This window comes from Ursus americanus, chromosome 20, assembly GCF_024610735.1.
Source record: "Ursus americanus isolate L20-20 chromosome 20, mUrsAme1.1.p, whole genome shotgun sequence".
NCBI classification, from domain to species: domain Eukaryota; kingdom Metazoa; phylum Chordata; class Mammalia; order Carnivora; family Ursidae; genus Ursus; species Ursus americanus.
This window is the reverse complement of record NC_142146.1, coordinates 44,110,787-44,133,753: the sequence shown is the minus strand read 5'-3', so window position 1 is coordinate 44,133,753 and position 22,967 is coordinate 44,110,787. Positions and strand designations below refer to the sequence as shown.

Here is a 22,967-nt window from a genome sequence, read left to right as displayed (position 1 = left end):
GACATCTTCTAATGATCCTTTGATGTTCCTTTGGAGACAGAACATAATCAAATAGACCTCCCTCAGAATATCACGTGATATGAAATATTTCCCAATTTGGTTAAGTTAATTTTATTTAAAAAAAAAAAAAGATGGGAAACATATTTTGCATATTGCTGTGTATGTAAGAAGAATTCCAAATGTTAAAAACCCAGAATATGTTATAACTTCAGATCAATTATTTCAAAAGCAGTTTTTGCCTCCCCCAAATCTCTGTGTACAAAGAGTGAATCCTGAGGCTTAGACAAGGCTCCTCCTGTATGAGGAGGTGATTGACACAGGGCAACTTTTGAGCAACAAAGGCATTCCAACAAAATCCACTGCATTTCATTGAAACGGGATGTTACATATTCTCAAGTGTTTCCGAGTCACATTCAGAAAATATATATACACAGTATATTTGAGTGAAGCCTTAAGAATTTGAGGGCCTATGTAAAATGTGTATCAAGAGGGCATTTTCGGGGGCGCCTGGGTGGCTCAGTCATTAAGTGTCTGCCTTCGGCTCAGGTCATGATACCAGCGTTCTGGGATCAAGCCCTGCGTGGAGCTCTCTGCTCAGCGGGAAGCCTGCTTCTCCCTCTCCCACTCCCCCTGCTTGTGTTCCCTCTCTCGCTGCCTCTCTCTCTGTCAAATAAAGAAATAATATCTTAAAAAAAAAAAAAGAGGGCATTTTCGAACATGGATTAGAATCTCAATTTAAGTATCACCAGGACCAATCTCCTCCCACTAGGAGACACTGGAGAACGCTTCCCCTCAGACTTGGATGGGCCTGTGTAAGACTGAGTGCGCCAGGGTCTGCTGGGGCGACCAGAGAGGAACTCCATCTTTGTACTGTGAGCCTGCCTCAAGTTGTACTCTCATGAACCTCCTCATGCAGTCCCATCTGGATGAATTTGCTTTTAATCTCAGTGGCCTTCAGTGCCTCAGAATTTTGCTGTTGTTCAAACATCTACTTATTAGGACTCCTGTTCATGTTAACGCTGCAGTGTTAGAGGAAGAATTCACCCCCTGTCCTGCTGTTTTCCCATGCATTTTGATGTCCTCGAAGTCCCTCTGAGTCTTTCTGAATTCGTTTTTCTATTTTATTCTAATGAAATGGAAACTCCAACACACAATTAGAAAATGAAAACAATTAGGAGAAATGAAGCAAAAGATGTCACTTCTTTGTTTTCTAACTTCCAGCTTGGCCCCCTTCCCATCAACAGGGTTCATTTCTCAGTGAACAATTTGAGAAGCCTGGGGTTCACGCAATCCAGGAAAGATGGCGTCCTCGATTTACGGTGACAACGATGAGATACTCCAATCCAGGGCATGGTGCTCTGCTATTTTCGGCACCCACTGCTGCTGCCCACGCTCAGCCACCAAAACCACGGCAGAGCAGCTATTGCTCATTGGCTCCAGCACTCAGATTTAATCTGATGTCCTCATGCAGCTATACCCACAGAGGTCTGGCCACTGCCAGGGTATGGTCTGGAAACAGAACCTGCCACTTTTCTGTCTCACTGTCCCAAGAAATCCCACTGCCTCTGGGATGAGGCAGCTCTCTTCCCCTTCACTTCGGAGTGTCCCGTATTCAGGTTGCCCATGGCCCAGAGCTGCCCGCCCACAGCAGGACACACGGGGTGTTTGTTAGTAACCACGAATGCCTGAGGCCCAGCCCAGACGCGCACCATCGGAATCAACGGGGCTGGCACTCGGGGGCTTGCATTTCATCAAGGCCTTCAGTAGATTCCCAGGCACACTAAAACTCAGGAAATATTAGGCTGCAACCCTAGATTTTTTGAACAGCGAGGCCTTTAAACTCTGCAGCAACGTTAGTCCAGAGCTCCCAGACAAGCCCTCCTCTTGTCTTGAAAAAAGAAGGAGAAGTCTCTCTCACTCTTTCCGGTGAGCTTGCAGCTGAGGAAGTGACGAGGTTTATTCTCCAGTCAGATCTTCCGGCTCCATGGGGATTGAGAAGAAACCGTAAGGCATCAAAGTCACTGTGGTGAAAAGTTGGCAACACACACACACACACACACACACTCACGAAGAAACACAAACCTCAGATCATCAGCCTGAGCGTTCACAGTGTTTGTTCTATTGGAAGAGATCCATTTGCGGCGGGGCTTACCAAAGTCCAGGTTTTAAGTGGGTTCTCCTAAATGTTGGTAGATGGTGTTACCCACAAATCGATCTCCCTGAGCTATCCAGAGCCTTCTGTTAAGGACAACATAAGAAGCACTTTAAAAGTTCAAATACCAAACTCACTTTCTTTCTTTTCCTTTCTTGTCTTTCTCCTCCTCGCCTTGTTCCCCTGACCCAGTTATAATTTAATTTGCTAATATGTTTAGAAAAGTTTTGAGCAACTATGAATCAGCCACTAAGCAGAATGTAACCATCTAGTGTTCAAGTATTTTCAGTAGCAAGGGATTAAAAGAACGTAACGGTAATTTGAATCCAAAGATAATTTTAAAACCCACATATATTGCATGCATCAATTCCAATCTTGGTTTAGTGCTGCTAAAAGAAATACAAATTAATTAATTTAGTGTCTTTAATTTTATTTACATAGGAAAAAAATATATGCACACGTTGAAGTCTCAAATATCCAGATTAACTGCTTATAAACTCATTTTTTTTCTAGTAGCTGAAATGTATACCATAAGTGAGTAATGTCTTAATATTTATCTTAATATTTCACTTTAACTTTGTATTCTATTTCATAATGCGTCTGGGCTTTAACATAAAAATCCTGTAGAAAAATGCTCTGGTAAGATACACCATGATTCTCTGCTACACACCTGATATGAGACGCCTCACATAATTAAAATATGAGGGTAAGTACCCGCTCACCTCTTCATTTTTTGGAAGCATCCATATGACAAAGGCAAACATTTAATGTGATGTGATTATTAATCTCTCTTTAGTTATATGAGATGTTATAATTATAATGTTACCCCCGAAATGATGGCTTCTGATAGAGTCGTCTTCTTTCCTTTGCAGGGAACACTCCGATATCTACCTTCAAAATGGCCCAGATAGAATTGGAAGGTTCTATAAGAAGGCCCTTTATCTTCAGTACACAGACAAAACCTTTACAACGGTTATAGAAAAACCTACCTGGCTGGGGTTTTTAGGCCCTATTATCAAAGCTGAAACTGGAGATGAGGTTTATGTACACTTAAAAAACTTTGCCTCTAGGCCCTACACTTTTCATCCACACGGAATAACTTACCATAAGGAACATGAGGGTAAGTTCAGCTCATATTCTAGCTGGAATTTCCTTTTAATTCTCAGTAGGGGCACTTTTTTAACTTCTAAGATTATGGCCTCCCCTCCTGGATAAGATCTATAACTGTCATTTAGCTCCAAGCGACTTTATTAAGAAGTATTTTGGTTCATCGTAATAATGCTGAGTTTCCCTTGGTTGCACTTGCTTGTGTGAAGTGTGAGCGTGGGATTTCCAGGTAGACTGCTAGAGTGAGTCAGTGAGAACTGGGACTTCCCGCCCAGCGCCCCGTAACTCGCCAGCCAAAGAGAATGAGAGAACTAGGCAATGGGCATTAAGGCCTAGAAAAGGCAAACGTCCAGAGGGAGGAAACAGGACTCGACGTAGAGATTTTCTCACCTCTGAAGTTCCTACGTGTGAACATACTGTGGCCATTGTCACGTGGCATCCTAACTTGGGATCAACTCTGTTTCAGCTCAGGCAGTCAGAATAGTCTCCTACGTCAGCCAAATGGTACACATGGCTGCATGACCCAAGAGCCACAGCTGAAATAAAATTAACCAAAAGGTCATTGGAATGTAGGCCTTAGAAACCTTAAAGATGGTACAGGAAGAACACAGATTAGGTTTGGTGTCTCTGATCTCATTTTTAATACTTGATGATGGTAATGATGATGATGGTATTTTGTTGTGGGTAAGAGCAAAGGCTCTGAAAGTAATGGACCAAGTTTCAAGTGCAGCCTTGCCTTTTATTGGCTGAAGGATCTTAGGCCAGTTACTTAAATTCTCTGTGTGCTTCAGTGTCCTCATATATAAAATAGGGACAATAATAGTACATAGTAATAGCTCAATGAATGTCACATATTATCATAAGCGAAAATGCGGAGGCCATGCTAATTGAAATTATAAGGATTAAGTCTAAAAATGAAGATAAAGTTCGATTTTTTAAAATTATTTGTTTTCTTTTTTAAAGAGGTATTGCTTTGCAAGGTGATTGTTTTGACCATATATTTTTGTTTATTCTTCTGAAACAAATAAATATACTCATGGCATACAGGCTGACTGCCATCTTATTTCTTTTTTTTACAATTTCATGGTATATTAGGGCATTACTCATTTTTAAGGTATGGTAGTTATATTGTGTTTCTGTTAAAAAAATAAAAAAGAGTCCTTATCCTTTAGAGGTACATATTCAAGTATTTACAGATGAAATGATATGATGCCTGGGATTTGCTTTAGAATAATTTGATGGTGATGGAGATAAGAGTAGGTAGGTGTAAGGATGAAACAGGATTGGCCTTGAGTTGATCATTGTTAAAGCTCAGGTGATGGGTACATAGAAGTTCATCATATTATTTTCTCAACTTTTACACGTTTTTGGAAATTTCCAAAATTGAAAGTACAAAATTTTTAAAAATCTGTAGTTACTTCATGGGCAAAAATTTATATCATATAAGATGTTTCAAATTATAAGACAGAGTAGCCATTTTGCTCATGCTTCCATACCATGACCCAGAGCAAAGGTGGTTCTTTAAATTGCAAACAAAAAGCCACTATTCTCTATCTATTACTACTCCTTTAAGATTCAGTAAGTATCAAAAATAATAACCAAATTTTCTGTGAAGCTGCCAGACCCCCTAGTCATTAGCCTCTCACTCCTCTCTGTTCAAACAGGACATCACTACATCCCCAAGGGGACACATCCTAGAAATTGAATACATGTTTGCTGAATAAATTAATGGACCATCTAGTCTCTCATTTAAGTTCAAATACATTAACTTTGTAACTTTATCGTGTATTGCCTCCTAGGGGCCATCTATCCTGATAACACCACAGATTTTTACAAAGCAGATGACAAAGTGTATCCAGGCGAGCAGTACACATATGTATTGGACGCCAACCAAGACCAAAGTCCCGGTGAGGAAGACAGTAATTGTGTGACCAGGATTTACCATTCCCACATTGACGCTCCAAAAGATATCGCCTCAGGACTCATCGGACCTTTGATAATCTGTAAAAAAGGTACATTTTTTCATTGTTGATCATGATGTATGACCAAAAGGCAAGAGACGGGGCAGTTTGGTTTTTTTTTTTTTTAAATATAAGTCAAGTCTTCTGTGTTACGATTGAGTAGGTAAGGTTGAGAGGGGGTGATTCTAGAAAAAAAGGAAAGAAAGAGCAGGGCAGGAAAAGAAGAACGGATAAATGGAACAAGCATTCCCACACATTGCTAAACTGCAAGAAACATGCTTTCCTGGAAGGTAGGTTTGCTGTCCCCAAGTTCCATCAGTGGTGTTGAAGAGATGTGGGACTACTGAGTGTGACGCATTAGCGGCACTCCATGGTGTTCGGTCTGCAGTTATCTGTATTGTGTTGGTGAATGTAAGATCACAGTACCTATTTCTAGCATCATGAAAAACACCACATAGCTCAAGAGCTCGAAATCTAATTCTTCCTGGAATAATGAGTTACCTGCAAAGACTTAGTGTCTCACCGTATGGCTGTATGCACCAGAAGATGTACACACAACTTTAAATTCCAACCTTCTCATTTGCCAAAAAGTCTTGAATAGTTATGTGGTCAGTGGACATCCAGATATATGAGGATCTCCAAGCCCAGGATACCGACCATAAAATTTCCTAGGATTTCCATGTCTGTAAAACGGAAGTGGCTAATCCAGATTTGTGCTTTATAAGAAAAATAAATCTTTAAAGCTATAAATCACCTGCTAAAAATACATGCTAAAGATTAACTTCTACTAAAATAGTAATTTTCACTTCAGATTCTCTGGATTATGAAAAAGAAAAAAATATTGACCAAGAATTTGTGGTGATGTTTTCTGTGGTGGATGAAAATCTCAGCTGGTACCTAGATGACAACATTAAAACCTATTGCTCTGAACCAGAGAAAGTCGACAAAGACAATGAAGACTTCCAGGAGAGTAACAGGATGCATTGTAAGATTATAGAAGCTGTGTTAATTTTATCTTATTTTTCTTGATCCATTAAGTCTGCTAGGTTTATCCTTCACATGAATAAGTAGTGTGCTTCCTTATTTTTTTTTTAAGATTTTTACTTATTTACATGTCAGAGACAGAGAGAGAGTGAGAGAGCACAAGCAGAGGGAGTGGCAGGCAAAGGGAGAAGCCAGCTCCCCACTGAGCAAGGAGCCTGATGTGGGACTCGATCCCAGGATGCTGGGATCATGACCTGATCTGAAGGCAGATGCTTAACCGACTGAGCCACCCAGGCGTCCTTAAGTAGTGTGTTTCTAGTCTGGCCTTGATAAGAAGGTATATTAAACATGCAACTTCATATTCAGCTGAACAGATCAAATCAAAACTCTGTGCCTGGTAAAACTGAATATACCAAATTGTTCCCAAACTAATAAGGAGAAAGCATCATCAATTAGGGTTAATGTATACGTGTGTCATATTTATTTATGTATTTGTTTATCCTCCAAACCATTCCAAAAGTTATTTGAGGCAGCTTAAAATTATTAAATGAAATGCTTAAAATTATACTTATATCATAAAGCATTGAACTGTATTTGGGAAAATAGTTCAAACCACTAGTACTAAAAGGTATTTCTTTTACATATACATTTTTCCTCTGTATCATTTTTTTTCTCTTTCAATTAATTTTATTTCTTCTAGAAATGCTTTCTTTACTGCCTAGGCTTCTCCTTAATTCTTAATTATGTCCCCAGACACAAAATAATAAGCTTAGTAAGGTTGTCTATCACTCAGAATTTGCATAAGAAATCACATCTCTTCACACCACTAGACCAATGAGTATAGATTGTTGTTTGTGTGTAACTTCTTCAAAATAATCTTTACTCAGAAACTGAGAATACAAAAATAACTACCAACGCAGAAACATAACTAACGAAGTACAGAGTTTTCTCCTGAACTTTTGCTTGTTTCTGGCTAGAAGGTGTCTTTCTATACTTCAATCCTGCCTCTGTTACGCACCAATCAAAAATAGATGTTAGAAAAAGATACTCAAAAAGTCTGGGGAGGTCTGGTTGTACCTCTGTTGTATCAGGTACATTCTCCGTACTTCCCAGATCCAATTCCCACCTTACTTCCAGGACCACCTGGTGTGAATAGTGAGCCTAAGTTTCTTCAAAGGGTCTTAGGTCAGCCTGCCTTTGAACTTTTGGGGCTTTGTGGCTCTGGTACCGGTCCCTGCTATCCTTCCCCAGCATTTCTTCTTTCCTCCTTCACATCTCTTCCAATCTTTAAAAAAGAAAGAAAAGCTTTCCTCATGTTCTTATTACAAAAGTAAATCACATTCACTGTAGAAAATTGGCAGAGTTCTGTAAGCAAAAAGGGAACATTGAAAGCATTCCTATTACCACTATCAACATGATACATGATTGATTACTAAATAACCTGCAGTCTTTTTAAAATTTATGTGTGTACATTTTGTATGTATGTGTGTATCTATGCACATATTTGCATTTACAAATACACACACATATACACCTACTAATGTGTACAGCTTCTAACGGAGAGGGAAAACAGGATTCATCCTCAGTGCCGTGTTCATCTGCTAATGCTTGTTGACAAAATTCCTGAGGCTGAATACAGGTCTAAGATAAGAGCATCGTGATTGATTAGCAATGTCTGATGGGGGTACAGGACGGAGGAATAGCAGCAAGATGTGTGCCAGGTATTTTCCATCCCAAATTCATCCTGTTTCTATAAAGGTGACTTTTACTATCCCAGGCACCAATGTCTCTGAGGCACAATCTCTGCTCTTGGCTTACAGCTGTGAACGGATACACTTTTGGAAGTCTCCCAGGACTCTCCATGTGTGCAGAGGACAGAGTCAGATGGTATCTTTTTGGTATGGGTAATGAAGTGGATGTGCACGCAGCTTTCTTCCACGGCCAAGTGTTGACTAATAAGAACTACCGGATTGATACGGTCAATCTCTTTCCTGCTACCCTCTTCGAAGCTTTTATGGTGGCCCAGAATCCTGGAGAATGGCTGCTTAGCTGTCAGAATCTAAACCACCTGAAAGGTAAGGCATCTTTAGTGAAAATGAGCGGTCAGCTGATATAAGTGTCATGTCTCAGTTATACCACTAATGGGGTGATTATTGGGAATCTTAATGTAAAAGTTAAATATCTTTGGAATAATCTGAGCTTTGAACTGGTAACTTAATTTTATTCCTATGACAGTATGCATCATAAGCTAATAACAAAGACTGGAATTTTATAAAGTAATGAAATCTGAAAATATATTAATTTGGGGAAAAGAACAACTGGTTCTGAATGGGTAGTTCTATCCTAAAAGTATTGTTCTGTATACAACTTCTCAGCTTTATAAGATACACAATATTGTAAACACCAGAAGATTTGCATGTGGTGCTGAAAAGTAGCTCTTTTTTTTCTTTTTTACTTGGTTCTATCAAATATAACCAACTTTGTTCTTTGAATCCATCTACTCCTTGGTTTAATTTGCTAAATTCCTCTTCCATCTCTTCAATATAAGAACATTCTTAGTTCTTGAAAAAGTATTAGTTTGTAATATTGATCTCCTGAAGAAATTAAATTTAATCTGGGTCTTTTGGTATGTTAATTGGACCTTCGAACATAACCTCACTTACTAAATATGACCTTGGCCTCAGAAGACCCAGCACACTGGGTACATATCCATTTTTATTTTGTCTGAGAACCATAATCATATATGCTCATTCTATTCCTCTTCCTCCACTCCACCCTGCCCCTTAAAATATGGCCAAACCTTTCTTCAATAATTATCTATTAATGTGCCTTTTTTTTCTCATCAAAAGACCTCCCAAGTGAAACTCCACAGAGATTGGTACCATATTTTTAAAAAATACTAGTATATGATTTCTCTGTGCCATATGGAGAAGTTTTACTGCTTGATTTTTCCATCAGTAAATCACTTACCCTGTTTACTATCATTTTTAATATTGTTTCTAGCTATCTATTTCTTCAATTTCTATCTGTTATTTCACCAGCAGTGTTTACAAGGCAATAGGAGGGGAAAACCATTGGCTTCATTAACCAATGTCTCCTTCCGTGTGGTTTTCAGCTGGGCTCCAGGCCTTTTTCCAGGTACAAGACTGTAACAAGCCTTCATCAGAGGACAATATCCGTGGGAAACATGTTAGACATTACTACATCGCTGCTGAGGAAATCATCTGGAACTATGCACCTTCTGGAATAGACGTCTTCACCAAAGAAAGCTTAACAGCTCCTGGAAGGTAATTCAGAAAAAGGACTATTTCAAAATATGCCTCCCTAAAAAAAGAAAGATGGATTCAGCAATTAACATTTTAATTAGTACCTGAAATTTAGCCTGCTAAATATTTATCAAGGTGTTTGGTATGAGTCCCAGTTTAAGAAATATGACTTTTGAGTTCATGAAAGAAAATGGTTTTAAAAATTACCAAATGCTCAACAAATTCCTCAGAAAATACTGAATACAATTAGACTGATCAATGCATTAGCTTTCCTTTTGTGAAAATAGAGCAGCATTCAGTACATTCACAAAGTTGTAGCATCATCCACACTATCCATTTCCAGAACTTTGTCATCATTCTAAATAGAAAGTCTGTATCCACTAAACAGCAGCTTTCCAATCTCTAATAACTTCTACTTTCTGTCTCTATGAATTTGCCTATTCTGGGCACTTAATGCAAGTGAAATGATGCGGTATTGGTCCTTTTTTGTCTGGCTTATTTCACTTAACACAATGTTTCCACAGTTCATCCATGTTGTAGCATTCGTTCCCCTTGAAGGCTCAGTGATATTCCATTGCATGCATGTATCGTATTTCGTTTATCCATCCGTTGATGACAGTTTGGGTTGTTTCTACTTTTTGGCTATTGTGAATAATGCAACTATGAACATGGAAGGACAAGTATTGTTTACATCCCTGCTTTCAATTCTTTTGTGTACATGCCTAGGAATGGAATTGCTCAACCATAGGACAATTGTGTTTCTAATTTTTTGAGGAACGGCTGTAACCAGTTTACATTCCCACCAGTAATGTGCAAGGGTTCCAATTTCTCTACATCCTTGCCAATATTTCTTTTCCATTTTTTTATAATAGGCATCTTATTGGGTGTGAAGTTGTATCTTATTGTGGTTTTGACTTGTGTTTTCCTGGTGATTAGTGATGTTGAGCATCTTTTCACGTTCTTGCTGGTGATTTGGAAAAACAGCTGTTCAAGTTCTTTTCCCATTGATGAATTGGGTTGTTTGTTTTTGTTTTTGTTGCTGGTGGTTGTTAAAGTCTATGATTTCTTTATATATTCTGCATATTAACCCCTTATCAGATATATGGTTTGCAAATATTTTCTCCCATTCTATAAGTTTTCTTTTCACTCTCTTGATAGTGTCCTTTGATTCACAGAAACTACTCCTGTCCATGTTCAATGACTTCCAGAGCCTCCCAGCCATTCTTCCCTGCTCAGTCTTCCTTTCCTACTGTCCATCCTCCATAAAGCACCCGAAGTAAGCTTTCGAAAATGTTGAGCTTATGCCACACCCCTGCTACAAGTCTCTGCTCAAACATCACCTCCTAAGGGAAGTCTTATTTGCCACCAAGCTACTTGGAAAGGTTACGTAACTCAATGACACACAACAGGTCAATAGCTGGGCCTGGCTCTACCCAGGTCTGTGATTCCTGAAGCAGAGATTTAAGTCCCAGTCTACACTGACATCCAGATGCAATGACTCGAAAGCTGCATCTCAGCCCAGAAGGTTCTTCAAATTGTAGATTTGCATTTCAAATTGCTTAAATATAACCCACTTGGATGAGGCCCTTCCAAATCAGTATGTCCAAATCTGAACCTATTGTCTTCCCTGTGTATCTGAGTTTCCTCCTCTCTGTGAATAGTATCACTATGCATCCATCAGTCAAGCCCAAAACCTGAGTGCCATCCCCGACTCCCCACTTCACCATTCCCTCCTTCTCTCCTCAAGTACTGCCTCATTATATCCTCAATGTCTCCAACACTTGTCTACTTTTTCCCCACATGAGGGATCCTCTTAAAACACTACTCCCGAATGCTCACATCTTTCAAAGCGTTCCCACTGCTCTGGGATGGAATGCTGACACTTTAACTAGGTCCTGCTTCCCACCTCCCATCTCTCCAAGCCTCATTGTCTCTGTTCTGTCTCATTCTGTCTCTTTTCCCCTGCCCTGTACGCTATGCTCCTGTCATACTTTGTAAAACATGCCTATTCACTCTTTCCTCTGAGCCTTCCACAGGGTATTTCCTCTTTGTCAACACCCACCCTATTCTCCCCACACATATACTTCATCTTTTTTACCTTGACTCTCCTCTAGATAATTTTTAAAAATCACTTCTTTGGAAAGCCTTTGGGTCCTCTTTCCACCACTTCCCTCAGCCCCAGGAGAACTGCTCCATAACTCCCTGTGCTTATTGCATCGTATTATGTTGATTGGTTCCTAGTCCGTCTTCTCTGAATGGTGTAAAGTCCCTGTGGACAGGGATGGGTCCAGCTTGCTTATGGTTATGCCTTCAGCAAGTAACAAGGTTCCTGGCAAAAAGCAGGTGTCTGATACATTCATCAAATGGGAGAAGAGATGAATGGGATGGCTTTGGCAATCAAATGCCTTTCTGAAATTTAATTTCTTCATTTGTAAAATGGGGAGAATAATGCCAACTTGGTTGCCTTATCACATGAGTTTCAGATAATAAATGAAAGTTCCTAAGTACCAGGCTGGTGCTGATATGCAATAAAGAGTAGCTACTGTATTTTTAAACATTTCATAATTTGTTTAAAAGATTTTATTGTAGAACAATTAATAACTATCAGGGATTGACATGGGCCATCTTAAAATTTTTCACTTCACTTGAAAAAGTGAAACCTCTATATCATGATACCCCATTCATTAATTGAATATCCTTCTATGACGTGCCTGGTACCATCTGCTTCTGTTTGAATATTTGGCAAATCATAAATAAGAATTACCTCTGAGCACTGGTCATACTTTTGTTCTTTAATTTTTCCTATGTGAATGCCTGCTTTCTGTTCTACTTTCAACTCCATTGTTAAACCCTTTTTCTCTTGGCAGTGCTTCAGAGGTATTTTTTAATCAGGGCACTACAAGAATTGGAGGATCTTATAAAAAGCTGGTTTATCGTGAGTACACAGATGCCTCCTTCACAAATCGAAAGAAGAGAGGCCCTGAAGAGGAACATCTTGGCCTCCTGGGTGAGTCCATGCAGAATATTTATGACTGTTACACTCTTTTTTTTTTTTTTTTAAGATTTTATTTATTTGTTTGAGAGAGAGAGAGAACAAGCAGGAGCTGGGGAAGAGGCAAAGGGGGAAGGAGAAGGAGGTTCCTGCTGAGCAAGGAGCCCGATGTGGGGCTCGATCCCAGGACCCTGGGATCATGACCTGAGCCAAAGGCAGACGCTTAACTGACTGAGCCACCCAGGTGCCCTGTACTCCTGTCCTGGGCTACCCAAACTTAGAAAGAATAGAAACTTCAGGACCCTCAGTATGATTTCCACATACAAACTAAGGATGTGGAAGGTCATTCGATAATTAAATGTAGCAGCTAATTACTTTTTCCAGTGTAAATTACCAATAGTAAATCTTCATCATTAAAAACTCTCCTGACTCCAAACGATGACTTTTTTTTTTCTTCAAGAGGTAAGGAGAATTGTGTGTTTATGACTTGGTTTAAGCAGACAACAAAGCTATTAGCCTCTATTCTTAGCTGAAGTTACATTCCTCTAGAAATAAAATCCAGGCTATTAACGAAAAAGGCTGGATCTGTCTTAGAGCCTTATGCGCAGCCCAGAGACCTGTTCTTGCTCAGGCCCTTAGACAGAATGTGGCGGGTGAGCCCACAGAGTCTGGATGCAGACTATCCGCCCTCCTCACCTATCAGCTGTGTGACCTCTGAAAGCACTCAGTTTGCTATGCCTGTTCTCTTTCTGTAAAACGGGAACAATAATAACAATAACAGTCCCGGGGTGCCTGGGTGGCTCAGTTGGTTAAGTGTCCAACTCTTGGTTTCAGCTCAGGTCATGATCTCAGGGTGGTGGGATCAAGCTCCACTTGGGCGGGGGCGGGAGGTCCGCGCTCAGTGGGGAGTCTGCTTCTCTTTCTTTCTCTCTCTGCTTCCCCACCACATGTTCTCTCTCTCTCTCAAATAAATAAATAAATCTTAAAAAAAATAACAATAACAGTCCTTACCTCATAAAGATGCTATAAGGATTAAAAGAATTAATACACATAAGCACTCAGGAAAGCACATGGGAAGCTCTCGATAAATATCATTTTATATATTACATAAAATATGTACTATATACCTATGTTTTTATTCTATATTTGGTAACCATATTAATTTTGGTGACAGAAAATCCACAAAATTGTTACTCTTCACATCCAAGACAATTTAATTTACGCTTTTTGGATGGTTAAGGTTTAACTAGCAGCTCCGTGAATCTTGGGAAAAATATCACATATCTGGCGAACAGAAAACTAGGATGAGGAGAGTATAGACACGGGATAGTTTCTTGTCGATGTATGGAGCTGGTAAACTGACTGGGATAAAAATGATAACAAGTTTCCTTAACCTGAAGTTAAATCAAACAGCACTTCTTACCTCTTTCTAGCCTCACCATATTGTTGATAATAAACTTGAAAACAAACAAACCAACAGGTTTTCCATTTGCCACAAAGAAGATGTTGCTTCCAGCAGTTTCTGCCAGAGGACAAGCCAAAGAAAATTACTCTTAATGTATTCTGTAGGTTGTATACCCAGGAAGACTAACAATGCTCTCTTTGTCTCTAGGTCCTGTCATTTGGGCAGAGGTGGGAGATACCATCAGAGTCACTTTCCATAACAAAGGAGCATATCCCCTCAGTATTGAGCCAATTGGAGTGAGGGTCAGTAAGAACAACGAGGGCACGTACTACACCTCACATCACAACCCCTTGAGTGAAGGTGAGTACAACATTCTGTAACCAAACAACATTTAGTAACCCACTGCGCTGGTCAGCCGGGGAAAACTGCCCTGCAAAAACTGAAGGCAGGAACTTCCGAGGATACCGCTCATCTATCATTCTTAGGCATCTGCCAGGAAGCAAGTAAATCTCTTCTCCTTCCATTTCCAACAGGCGTCTGGAACTTTGTCCTTCCTTAATTGGATGAGTTTTGAAAATGCTGCGAGTAACTTATTGGGATTATATCAATACATTTCTGGAGTCCTGCTTGGGTGATTTTTAGATTTGAAAAATGTTCTTGCAATTATAAGATTAGATGCTCATTTTAGAATATTTGAAAAATATAAAAAGGTACAGTTGAAAATATTATCTATAGTTCTATAGACAACCACTCTTATATTCTTATATAATCCCCTACTCTTTCATCTGTGTACATATAATATATATATTGAATGTAGCTGAGATCATAGTATATAAGTACCTGTCATTGTATTTTTGTACTGAGTTTGTTTCCTTGGCATTATAATCATTTTAATGTAACTTTAATGACACAAATATTCCATTTTATGCACGCATTTGGGTATTTTTATATGTCAGGCTGACTGATGAAGAATAGTGCCTTTGCCACCTCTTGCAGTGTGACTGTGGGCAAGTTATTCATTCTTTCTGGCCTCAGTTTCCCCAGGAATAAAATCAGGATATTTGAACAGAATCATCTGCAGTTACCTTTTAGTTCTGAAATTATTTTCAGTTCAGTGTTGTTCAATAGAACAGGTATGGATTACCCCCTCTTTTCAGGTGTTTTTCTAGCAAGGGAAATACAGAGACAATGCTTGCTTCAGGAGGGTTACCTTCTATCCGTGGAGGAAATACACATAATATAACATGAAAAGTTCTGGGCACATTGTCAGGGGCTGTGAGAGCAGCCCTATCTTAGTCTGCCCAGACTGCTGTAACGAAATGCCATAGACTGGGAGGCTTATAAACAACAGAAATTTATTACTCACAGTTCGAGACTGGAAGTCCAAGATCAGGGGGCCAGCATGGTTGGATGAGGACCCTTTTCTGGGTCTCAGACTTCTTGCTGTATTCTCATGTGGTAGCGGGGGCTAGGGAGCTCTGTGGGATCTCTCTTGTAAGGGCACTAATCCCATTTAGGGGGACTCCAGTCTCATGGTTTAATCACGCCCCCCAAAGGCCCCACCTTCTAGGACTATCTCATTGGACATTAGGATTCCAATATGTGAATTCTAGGAGGACACAAACATTCAGACCATAGCAGGCACCAAATCACACCAATTTGGTGTGTTTGAATCACTGGTTAGAAGGAGGCTTCCTGAAGGAAATCACACCCATCCGTGACCTGACACAGGAGCACAAGTGGACACCATTCAAGTAGGGTTTCATTCTAATTCGTAATAAGGAACCGAGAAGTGGGTTGTCTTAGACTAAAGCCAGTCTAGTCTACGTGGTGGCTCAAATGACCACATTAGAAAGCATATTTAACTCTCCACTGTGATATTTCTCACAGGTGTGCCTCCTCCTTCAGCTTCACGTGTGGCACCCAAACAAACATTCACCTACGAATGGACTGTCCCCAAAGAAGTGGGACCCACTTACAAAGACCCTGTCTGCCTATCTAAGATGTATTATTCTGCTGTGGATCCCACCAAAGATATATTCACTGGGCTTATCGGGCCAATGAAAATATGCAGGAAAGGAAGTTTGCGTGCAAATGGGAGACCGGTGAGTCCAATGAGGAAAAATAAAAATGATTTCCCAATCCTTCTGAATTATCATTATTACAAAGAAAACTCTGGGTTTTGACACAGTGAGGATATAACACATAATGTTTATTACAAATTTTTCTCAGGCTCGTAAGAGCTCTATTGTGTAGAGAATCTCTGGCTAACGTGATTATTTCAAGATGAGTTGGAAACAGACTTTCCTTGGAACCCAAGGTCTTTTATGATACATTTAGACTTCCCACACACAAATAAAAAATGAAATTGGTCGCTCAACATTCACTAGGGAAAGTATTGCTTAAAGCATTTTTTAGAAAGGAGGAAATGACCATTTGACCAGGAAAGAGAAATACCTAACTCCATCATGTTTTTATCTCTCACTATTGTAATATGAACCTTTAAAAGATAAGGACTCTTTTAAAAAAAAAAATCCCTTCAATATAATTATCATACCTTGGAATTATCATCATAATAATATTAGTATCATCAATTTTTAATCAAATTTTATCACATTTCCAATCAATGTTCCCATTTTTCCAGCTGCCTCTTGTTTCGTTTGTTGTTTGAAACAGTAGCCAAATAATGACACTCATTGCAATCAGTTGTTGTGTTTCTCAAGGTTATTTCCTTGCATTTTTCTGTCGCAAGGGTCATTTATTCTATGGAAGTTTCCCATGCCTGGATTTACTGCTCGTATTCCTGTGGTGTCATTCAGCATGTTTCTTCCTCCTTCCCTCAATTTCCTATAATCAGTGGCTAGATCTATAGGTTTGATCAAATTCAGGTTAGATTTTTTTTTTTTTTCAAAACTACTTCATGTGTGGTACTGGGTACTTCCATCAGGGAATATATACTATACAGTTGGGAATGTTGTCAGCCACTGAGGACCCTTTCCTAGATTGTTAACTAATCAGGGATTGCACAATAGTAACATCCTGACCCCATCATTCTTCTTCATTTAGCAGAAACTTCCCTTAATGGATTATTTGGTTAGTCTGAGAAAGAAAGAAATGACAAATGCTGATTCTTTCCCTTTGTTTACAAATTTTCAAAGTAATAGTTCTCTAACATACTTCAAAGATTCTTAAAAATTTATTTTCTTGTTAAGTGCTGTTGTGAACTCATGGATTTAAGAATATTTCGTATGTTGAATTCATTGACATTATCCCTATTGGTGCCCCAAATATCCTATTTTCTGCCACTGAGGGGATTTGTTCAGGTTGATTCCTTCATTTTTATATGACCTTGGTAGTCTTTGAAGCTTCCTTGATTTTTTTTAGTATAAAAAGCTGTTTTAGGTTCATATTACACACTTTCTGAGCCAGACGTGGAATTAGCCATTTCTCCCAAAATGCCCTAGTTCTTTTCAGTAAGACGTTATTTTTAGAATCACAATCTGGGCACCACAGGCACTCATTTCTATTGGCTTAATCATTGTTTCTAGGCCTTTTCACCGGGCAGAACTGGAGAACGAAATTTTTTAAAATAGAATTCATCATGAGTTCATACTGATACTTTCTATTCAAATTCAGGTCTAAGGATTCTTATTGTTTTTTTACTTAACTTTATTAATCTTACATCCGTATCTCCCTTCAGCTGCACTGAAAAATTTTAGTTCTCAATGATACCAACGTAAACATTCACTCAATTCACCCCACAATAAACATACAACAGCCTCAAAATCACAATTACAGCACTACAGCCAGCAGTCTAATTATTGAAAACAATTTAGATTTGTTTGCAGCCCTTTTTGTCCTTAGAGTAGATTCCACTGGGGATGTTCAGTCAAATTACAAAGTTAAAGTCACTTGGAATAGCTCCTCTCTGTGTAGTTTTGCTACCCATCAGATACACAAGTTTATTTAATTAATTTTACTTCTATTTCTTCTAGGGATTGCCTTTAAAAATTGTAATATTATTTTATAATAATGTAAAATATTTATCTGGTTCCAACATCAAATCTACAAAAAGAGGCATATTCAAAGAAGTCTAGCTCCTATCCTTTCTCCCCTCTTACCTATCCCCTTACTACAGCACCTTTTATTTTTTAGCTTTCGAGTTTATTTTTTATTTTTTTCATTATTATTTTTGTCAACTTAATTTTTCAGAACACTTTAAGGGTAACAGCAAAATTAAGAAGAAAGTAGAGATTTCCCCATATATCCCCTCCCCCTCCCCCACAGCCTTCCCCAATATCAACATTTCCAACAGAGGGGTGCATGTGTTGCAATTGATGAATCTACATTGACACATTGTTATCATCCAAAGTCCATAGTTTACATTAGAGTTCACTCTTGGTGTTTACATTCTGTGGGTGTAGACAAATGTATAATGTAAGTATCCACCATTATGGTATCATATAGAATATTTTCACTGCCCTAAAAATCCTGTGTTCCACCTATTTATCCCTTACTCCCAATCCCCAACACCTAGTAACCACTGGCCTTTTTAATGTTTCATAGTTTTGCCTTTTTCCAGAATGTTGTATAGTTAGAATCATACAGTATATAGCCTTTTCAGACTGGCCTCTTTCACTTGGTAATACACATTTAAGTTTCCTCCAAGTCTTTTTTTCATGGCTCAATAGTTCATTCCTTTTTAGTGCTGAATCAGGTTCCATTGCCTGAAAGTACCAGATTGTTTATCCATTCACCTACTGAGGAACATTTTGGTTACTTCCAAGTTTTGGCAATTATGCGTACAGCTGCCATAAATATTCATGTGCAGGTTTCTGTGTAGACATAAGTTTTCAGCTCCTTTGGGTAACTACCAAGGAGCCCAGTTGCTGGACTGTGTGGTAGAAGTGTATTTCATTTTCTAAGAGAACACCAAACTGTCTTCCAAAATGGCTATACCATTTTGTATTCCCACCAGAAGTGAACAGGAGCTCCTGTTGTTCCACATCTTTGTCACTATCTGGTGTGGTCAGTGTTCCAGATTTTGGTCGTCCCAGTAGGTGGTATCCCACCGTTGTTTTAATGTGCATTTCCCTAATGATATATGAAGTAGGACATCTTTTCATATGCTTATTTTCCATCTGTGTATCTTCTTTGGTAACATGTCTGTTAAGGTCTTTGTCTATTGGCTAATTGCGTTGTTTGTTTTCTTAATGTTGAGTTTTAAAAGTTCTTCGATATTTTAGATAAGAGTTCTTTATCAGATGTGTCTTTTGCAAATATTCTCTCCCAGTCTGTGGCTTGTCTTCTCACTTCTCTGGACATTATCTTGAATAGAGCATAAACTATAATTTTAACGAAGTCCAGCTTATTAATTATTTCTTTTACAGGTTGTGTGTTTAGGTGTTGTTATATCTAAAGAGTTATAGCCAAGGTCATCTGGATTTTTCTTATGTTAACGTTTAGGAACTTTATTTATTTTACATTTATTTTATTTATTTTATGTTTAGGTCTGTAATCCATTTTGAGTTAATTTTTATGAAGAATGTAAGATCTGTGTCTATATTCTTTTATTTATTTATTTTTTTGCATGTAAACGTCCAGTTATTATGTCACCATTTGTTGAAAAGACTATCTTTGCTCCACTGTATTGCCTTCGCTTCTTTGGCAGAAATCAGTTGACTAAATTTATGTGAGTCTACTTCTGGTCTCTCCATTCTTTCCATTGATCTATTGGTCTATTCTTTCACAAATGCCCTAGTGTCTTGATTGCTGTAGTGTTGTAGTACGTTTTGAAGTTGGGAAGTGTCAGTCTTCCAACCTTGTTCTTCTTCAGTATTATGTTGGCTATTCTGGGCCTTTTGCCTCTCTGTATAAACTTTAGAATCACTTTGTTTATATCCAGAAATAATTTTCTGGTATTTTTATTGGTATTGCATTAAATCTATAGATCAAATTGGTAAGAACTGACAACTTGGTGGTATTGAGTCTTCCTAGCCATGAACATGGAATTTCTATTTAGGGTAATGTGATAGTGAACAGAAATCCTAGTTCAGATAAAGTGAATGTAATATTTGAGGTGAGATCTAAATTTCAAGGAGGAAGCCTTGCAAAGATCTGGGGGAAAGTGGAGGGAATATCTAGTGCCAAAATATGTAATTTTATTTAAAATTTTTTATTTAAAAAATTATTATGTATCTTTTCTCCTTTGACCTGTAAGCATGACCAACTACATTAAGGATTTCCTAATGTTGAACCAGTCTTGCACTTCTGGGGAAAAACATTGCTTGAACACTGTGGGCTTTTTTTGTTTGTTTTCAAATTTTTATTTAAATTCTAGTTAGTTAACATACAAGGCAATATTGGTTTCAGGAGTAGAACTCAGTGGTTCATCACTTAAAACAACACTCAGTGCTCATCATAACAAGAGCTCTCCTTAATACCCATCACCCATCTAGCTCACCCCATCCCCTCCCTCCAGCAACTCTCAGTTTGTTCTAAAGAGTCTCTTATTGTTTGTTTCCCTCTCTATTTCCCACCCTCCCATATGTTCATATGTTTTGTTTCTTAAATTCCACATGTGAGGAAGTCATATGGTATTTGTCTTTCTCTGACTGATTTATTTCACTTAGCATAATATACTCTAGCTCCATCCATGTCATTGCAAATGGCAAGATTCCATTCTTTTTAATGGCTGAGTAATATTCTTTTCCCATTCATTAGTCAATGGACATTTGGGCTCTTTCCATAGTTTGGCTATCATTGATAATGCTGCTGTAAACATCAGGGTGCATGTACCCCTTTGAATCTGTATTTTTGTATCCTTTGGATGAATACCTACTAGTGCAATTGCTGGGTCATAAGGTAGCTCTATTTTTAACTTTCTGAGGAGCCTCCATACTGTTTTCCAGAGTGGTTGCACTAGTTTGCATTCCCACCAATACTGTAAGAGGGTTCCCTTTTCTCTGCATCCTCGCCAATACCTGTTGTTTCTTGTGTTGTTGATTTTAGCTATTCTGACAGGTGTGAGGTGATATCTCTTTGTGGTTTTGATCTGTATTTCCCTGATGATGAGTGATTTTGAGCATCTTTTCAAGTGTCTATTAGCCATCTGGATGTCTTCTTTGGAAAAATGTCTATTCACGTTTTCTGCTCATTTCTTAACTGAATTATTTGTTTTTTGGGTGTTGAGTTTGATAAGTTCTTTATAGAGTTATCAGATGTGTCATTTGCAGATATCTTTTCCCAATTCTGTAGGTTGCCTTTTAGTTTTGTTGACTGTTTCCTTTACTGTGCAGAAACTTTTTATCTTGATGAAGTCCCAATAGTTCATGTTTACTTTTGTTTCCCTTTCCTCCATCAACGTGTCTAGTAAGAAGTCACTGCAGCCGATGTCAAAGAGATTGCTGCCTATGTTCTCCTCTAGGATTTTGATGGTTTCCTGTCTCACATTTAGGTCTTTCAACCATTTTGAATTTATTATTGTGTATGATGTAAGAAAGAGGTCCAGTTTCATTCTTCTACATGTTGCCGTCCAGTTTTTCCAACAGCATTTGTTGAAGAAACTGTGTTTTCTCCATTATATATTCTTTCCTACTTTCCTGAAGATTAGTTGACCATATAGTTGTGGGTTCATTTCTGGGTTTTCTATTCTGTTCCATTGATCTACGTGTCTGTTTTTATGCCAGTACATCTTGACGATTACAGCTTTGTAATAACAGCTTTAAGTCTGGAATTGTGATGCCTCCAGCTTTGCTTTCCTTGATCAGGATTGCTTTGGCTATTTGGGGTCTTTTATGGTTCCATACAAATTTTAGGATTGTTTGTTCTGGCTCTGTGAAAAATGCTGGTGGTATGAGCACTGTGGTTTTTAAATATTTTTTTCAATTATATTTCTGCATTGAATTTAATAGTGTTTTATTTAGAATTTCTCACCTAAGCTGGAAGTGATATTATTTTAGATTTTGTGTGCTTTTTTAAGGTATTGTATCATGGTTATACTATCTTCATTAAATAAATTGGGAAGATTTCCACGTTTTGAATACTTGGGAACTATTTAAATAGATAGGAATTATCTGCTCCTTAGAGATTTGAAAGAAATTGCCCATAAAATTACATCAACTGTGTGACTTTTTTTTTTAAAGATTTTATTTCTTTCTTTGTCAGAGAGAGAGAGCACACCACAGGGGGAGTGGCAGGCAGAGGGAGAAGTAGACTCCCCTGGAGTCCATGTGGGATTCGATCCCAGGACCCTGGGATCATGACCTGAGCCAAAGGCAGACACTTAATGAACTGAGCCACCCAGGCATCCCTCAAGTGTGTGACTTTTTTTTTTTTTAAAGATTTATTTATTTATTTATTTATTTATTTATTTATTTATTTATTAGACAGAGAGAGACAGTCAGCGAGAGAGGGAACACAAGCAGGGGGAGTGGGAGAGGAAGAAGCAGGCTCCTAGTGGAGAAGCCTGATGTGGGGCTCGATCCCGGAACGCCAGGATCACGCCCTGAGCCGAAGGCAGACGCTCAACGACTGAGCCACCCAGGCGCCCCTCAAGTGTGTGACTTTTAAAAAAGAAGTAGTTAGGGGTTTTCCTTTTTCTTTCCTTCTTTTGTTTTCTATTAAAATGTGTTTTAATCACATTTTTATTTCACCTATGGATATTGGTCTATTCAGGTACCTTCTTCTTAGTCAACTTAGAACATTTATTGTACATAATAATCTTTTTTTCCTTCTCCGTATGTGTGGTTATATTCCTTTCTCAGTTCTATTGTGGTATTTTTAGGTTATCGCTCATCTTTTTTTATTAGACTTGCCAGAGATCTGTATATTTCATTGGTCTTTTCAAATAATACATTTTTAGGTTTAGCCATTTTAATTTGTGCTCTAATTTATTAGACAGGTTCTCTTTTGCCTTTATTAATTCCTTTCTTCTTTTTTTATTTTACTTTTCTAAAATTTGCAGATATTTACAAACATTTATTTTTATTTGGTTTTCCTTAAAATAAAAAGTATTTCAGGGGTGCCTGGGTGGCTCAGTTAGCTAAGTGTCCAACTCTTGATTTCAACTCAGGTCATGATATCTGGGTCGTGAGATTGA

At 38.4% G+C, this 22,967-nt stretch overlaps 1 protein-coding gene across 3 annotated transcripts in view; it reads left to right on the top strand.

The window, feature by feature from the left end:
- CP (ceruloplasmin) overlaps positions 1–22,967 on the top strand; it is a 58,187-nt gene that overhangs the window by 4,819 nt on the left and 30,401 nt on the right. For all 3 annotated transcript variants that reach the window (XM_087870276.1, XM_045812931.2, XM_045812942.2), the window contains 8 exons: positions 3,025–3,272; positions 5,059–5,271; positions 6,032–6,205; positions 8,025–8,279; positions 9,320–9,491; positions 12,338–12,477; positions 14,075–14,227; positions 15,758–15,972. In XM_087870276.1, the coding sequence (XP_087726402.1) occupies positions 3,025–3,272; positions 5,059–5,271; positions 6,032–6,205; positions 8,025–8,279; positions 9,320–9,491; positions 12,338–12,477; positions 14,075–14,227; positions 15,758–15,972 (1,570 nt within the window). The remainder of the gene's footprint in view (positions 1–3,024; positions 3,273–5,058; positions 5,272–6,031; positions 6,206–8,024; positions 8,280–9,319; positions 9,492–12,337; positions 12,478–14,074; positions 14,228–15,757; positions 15,973–22,967) is intronic.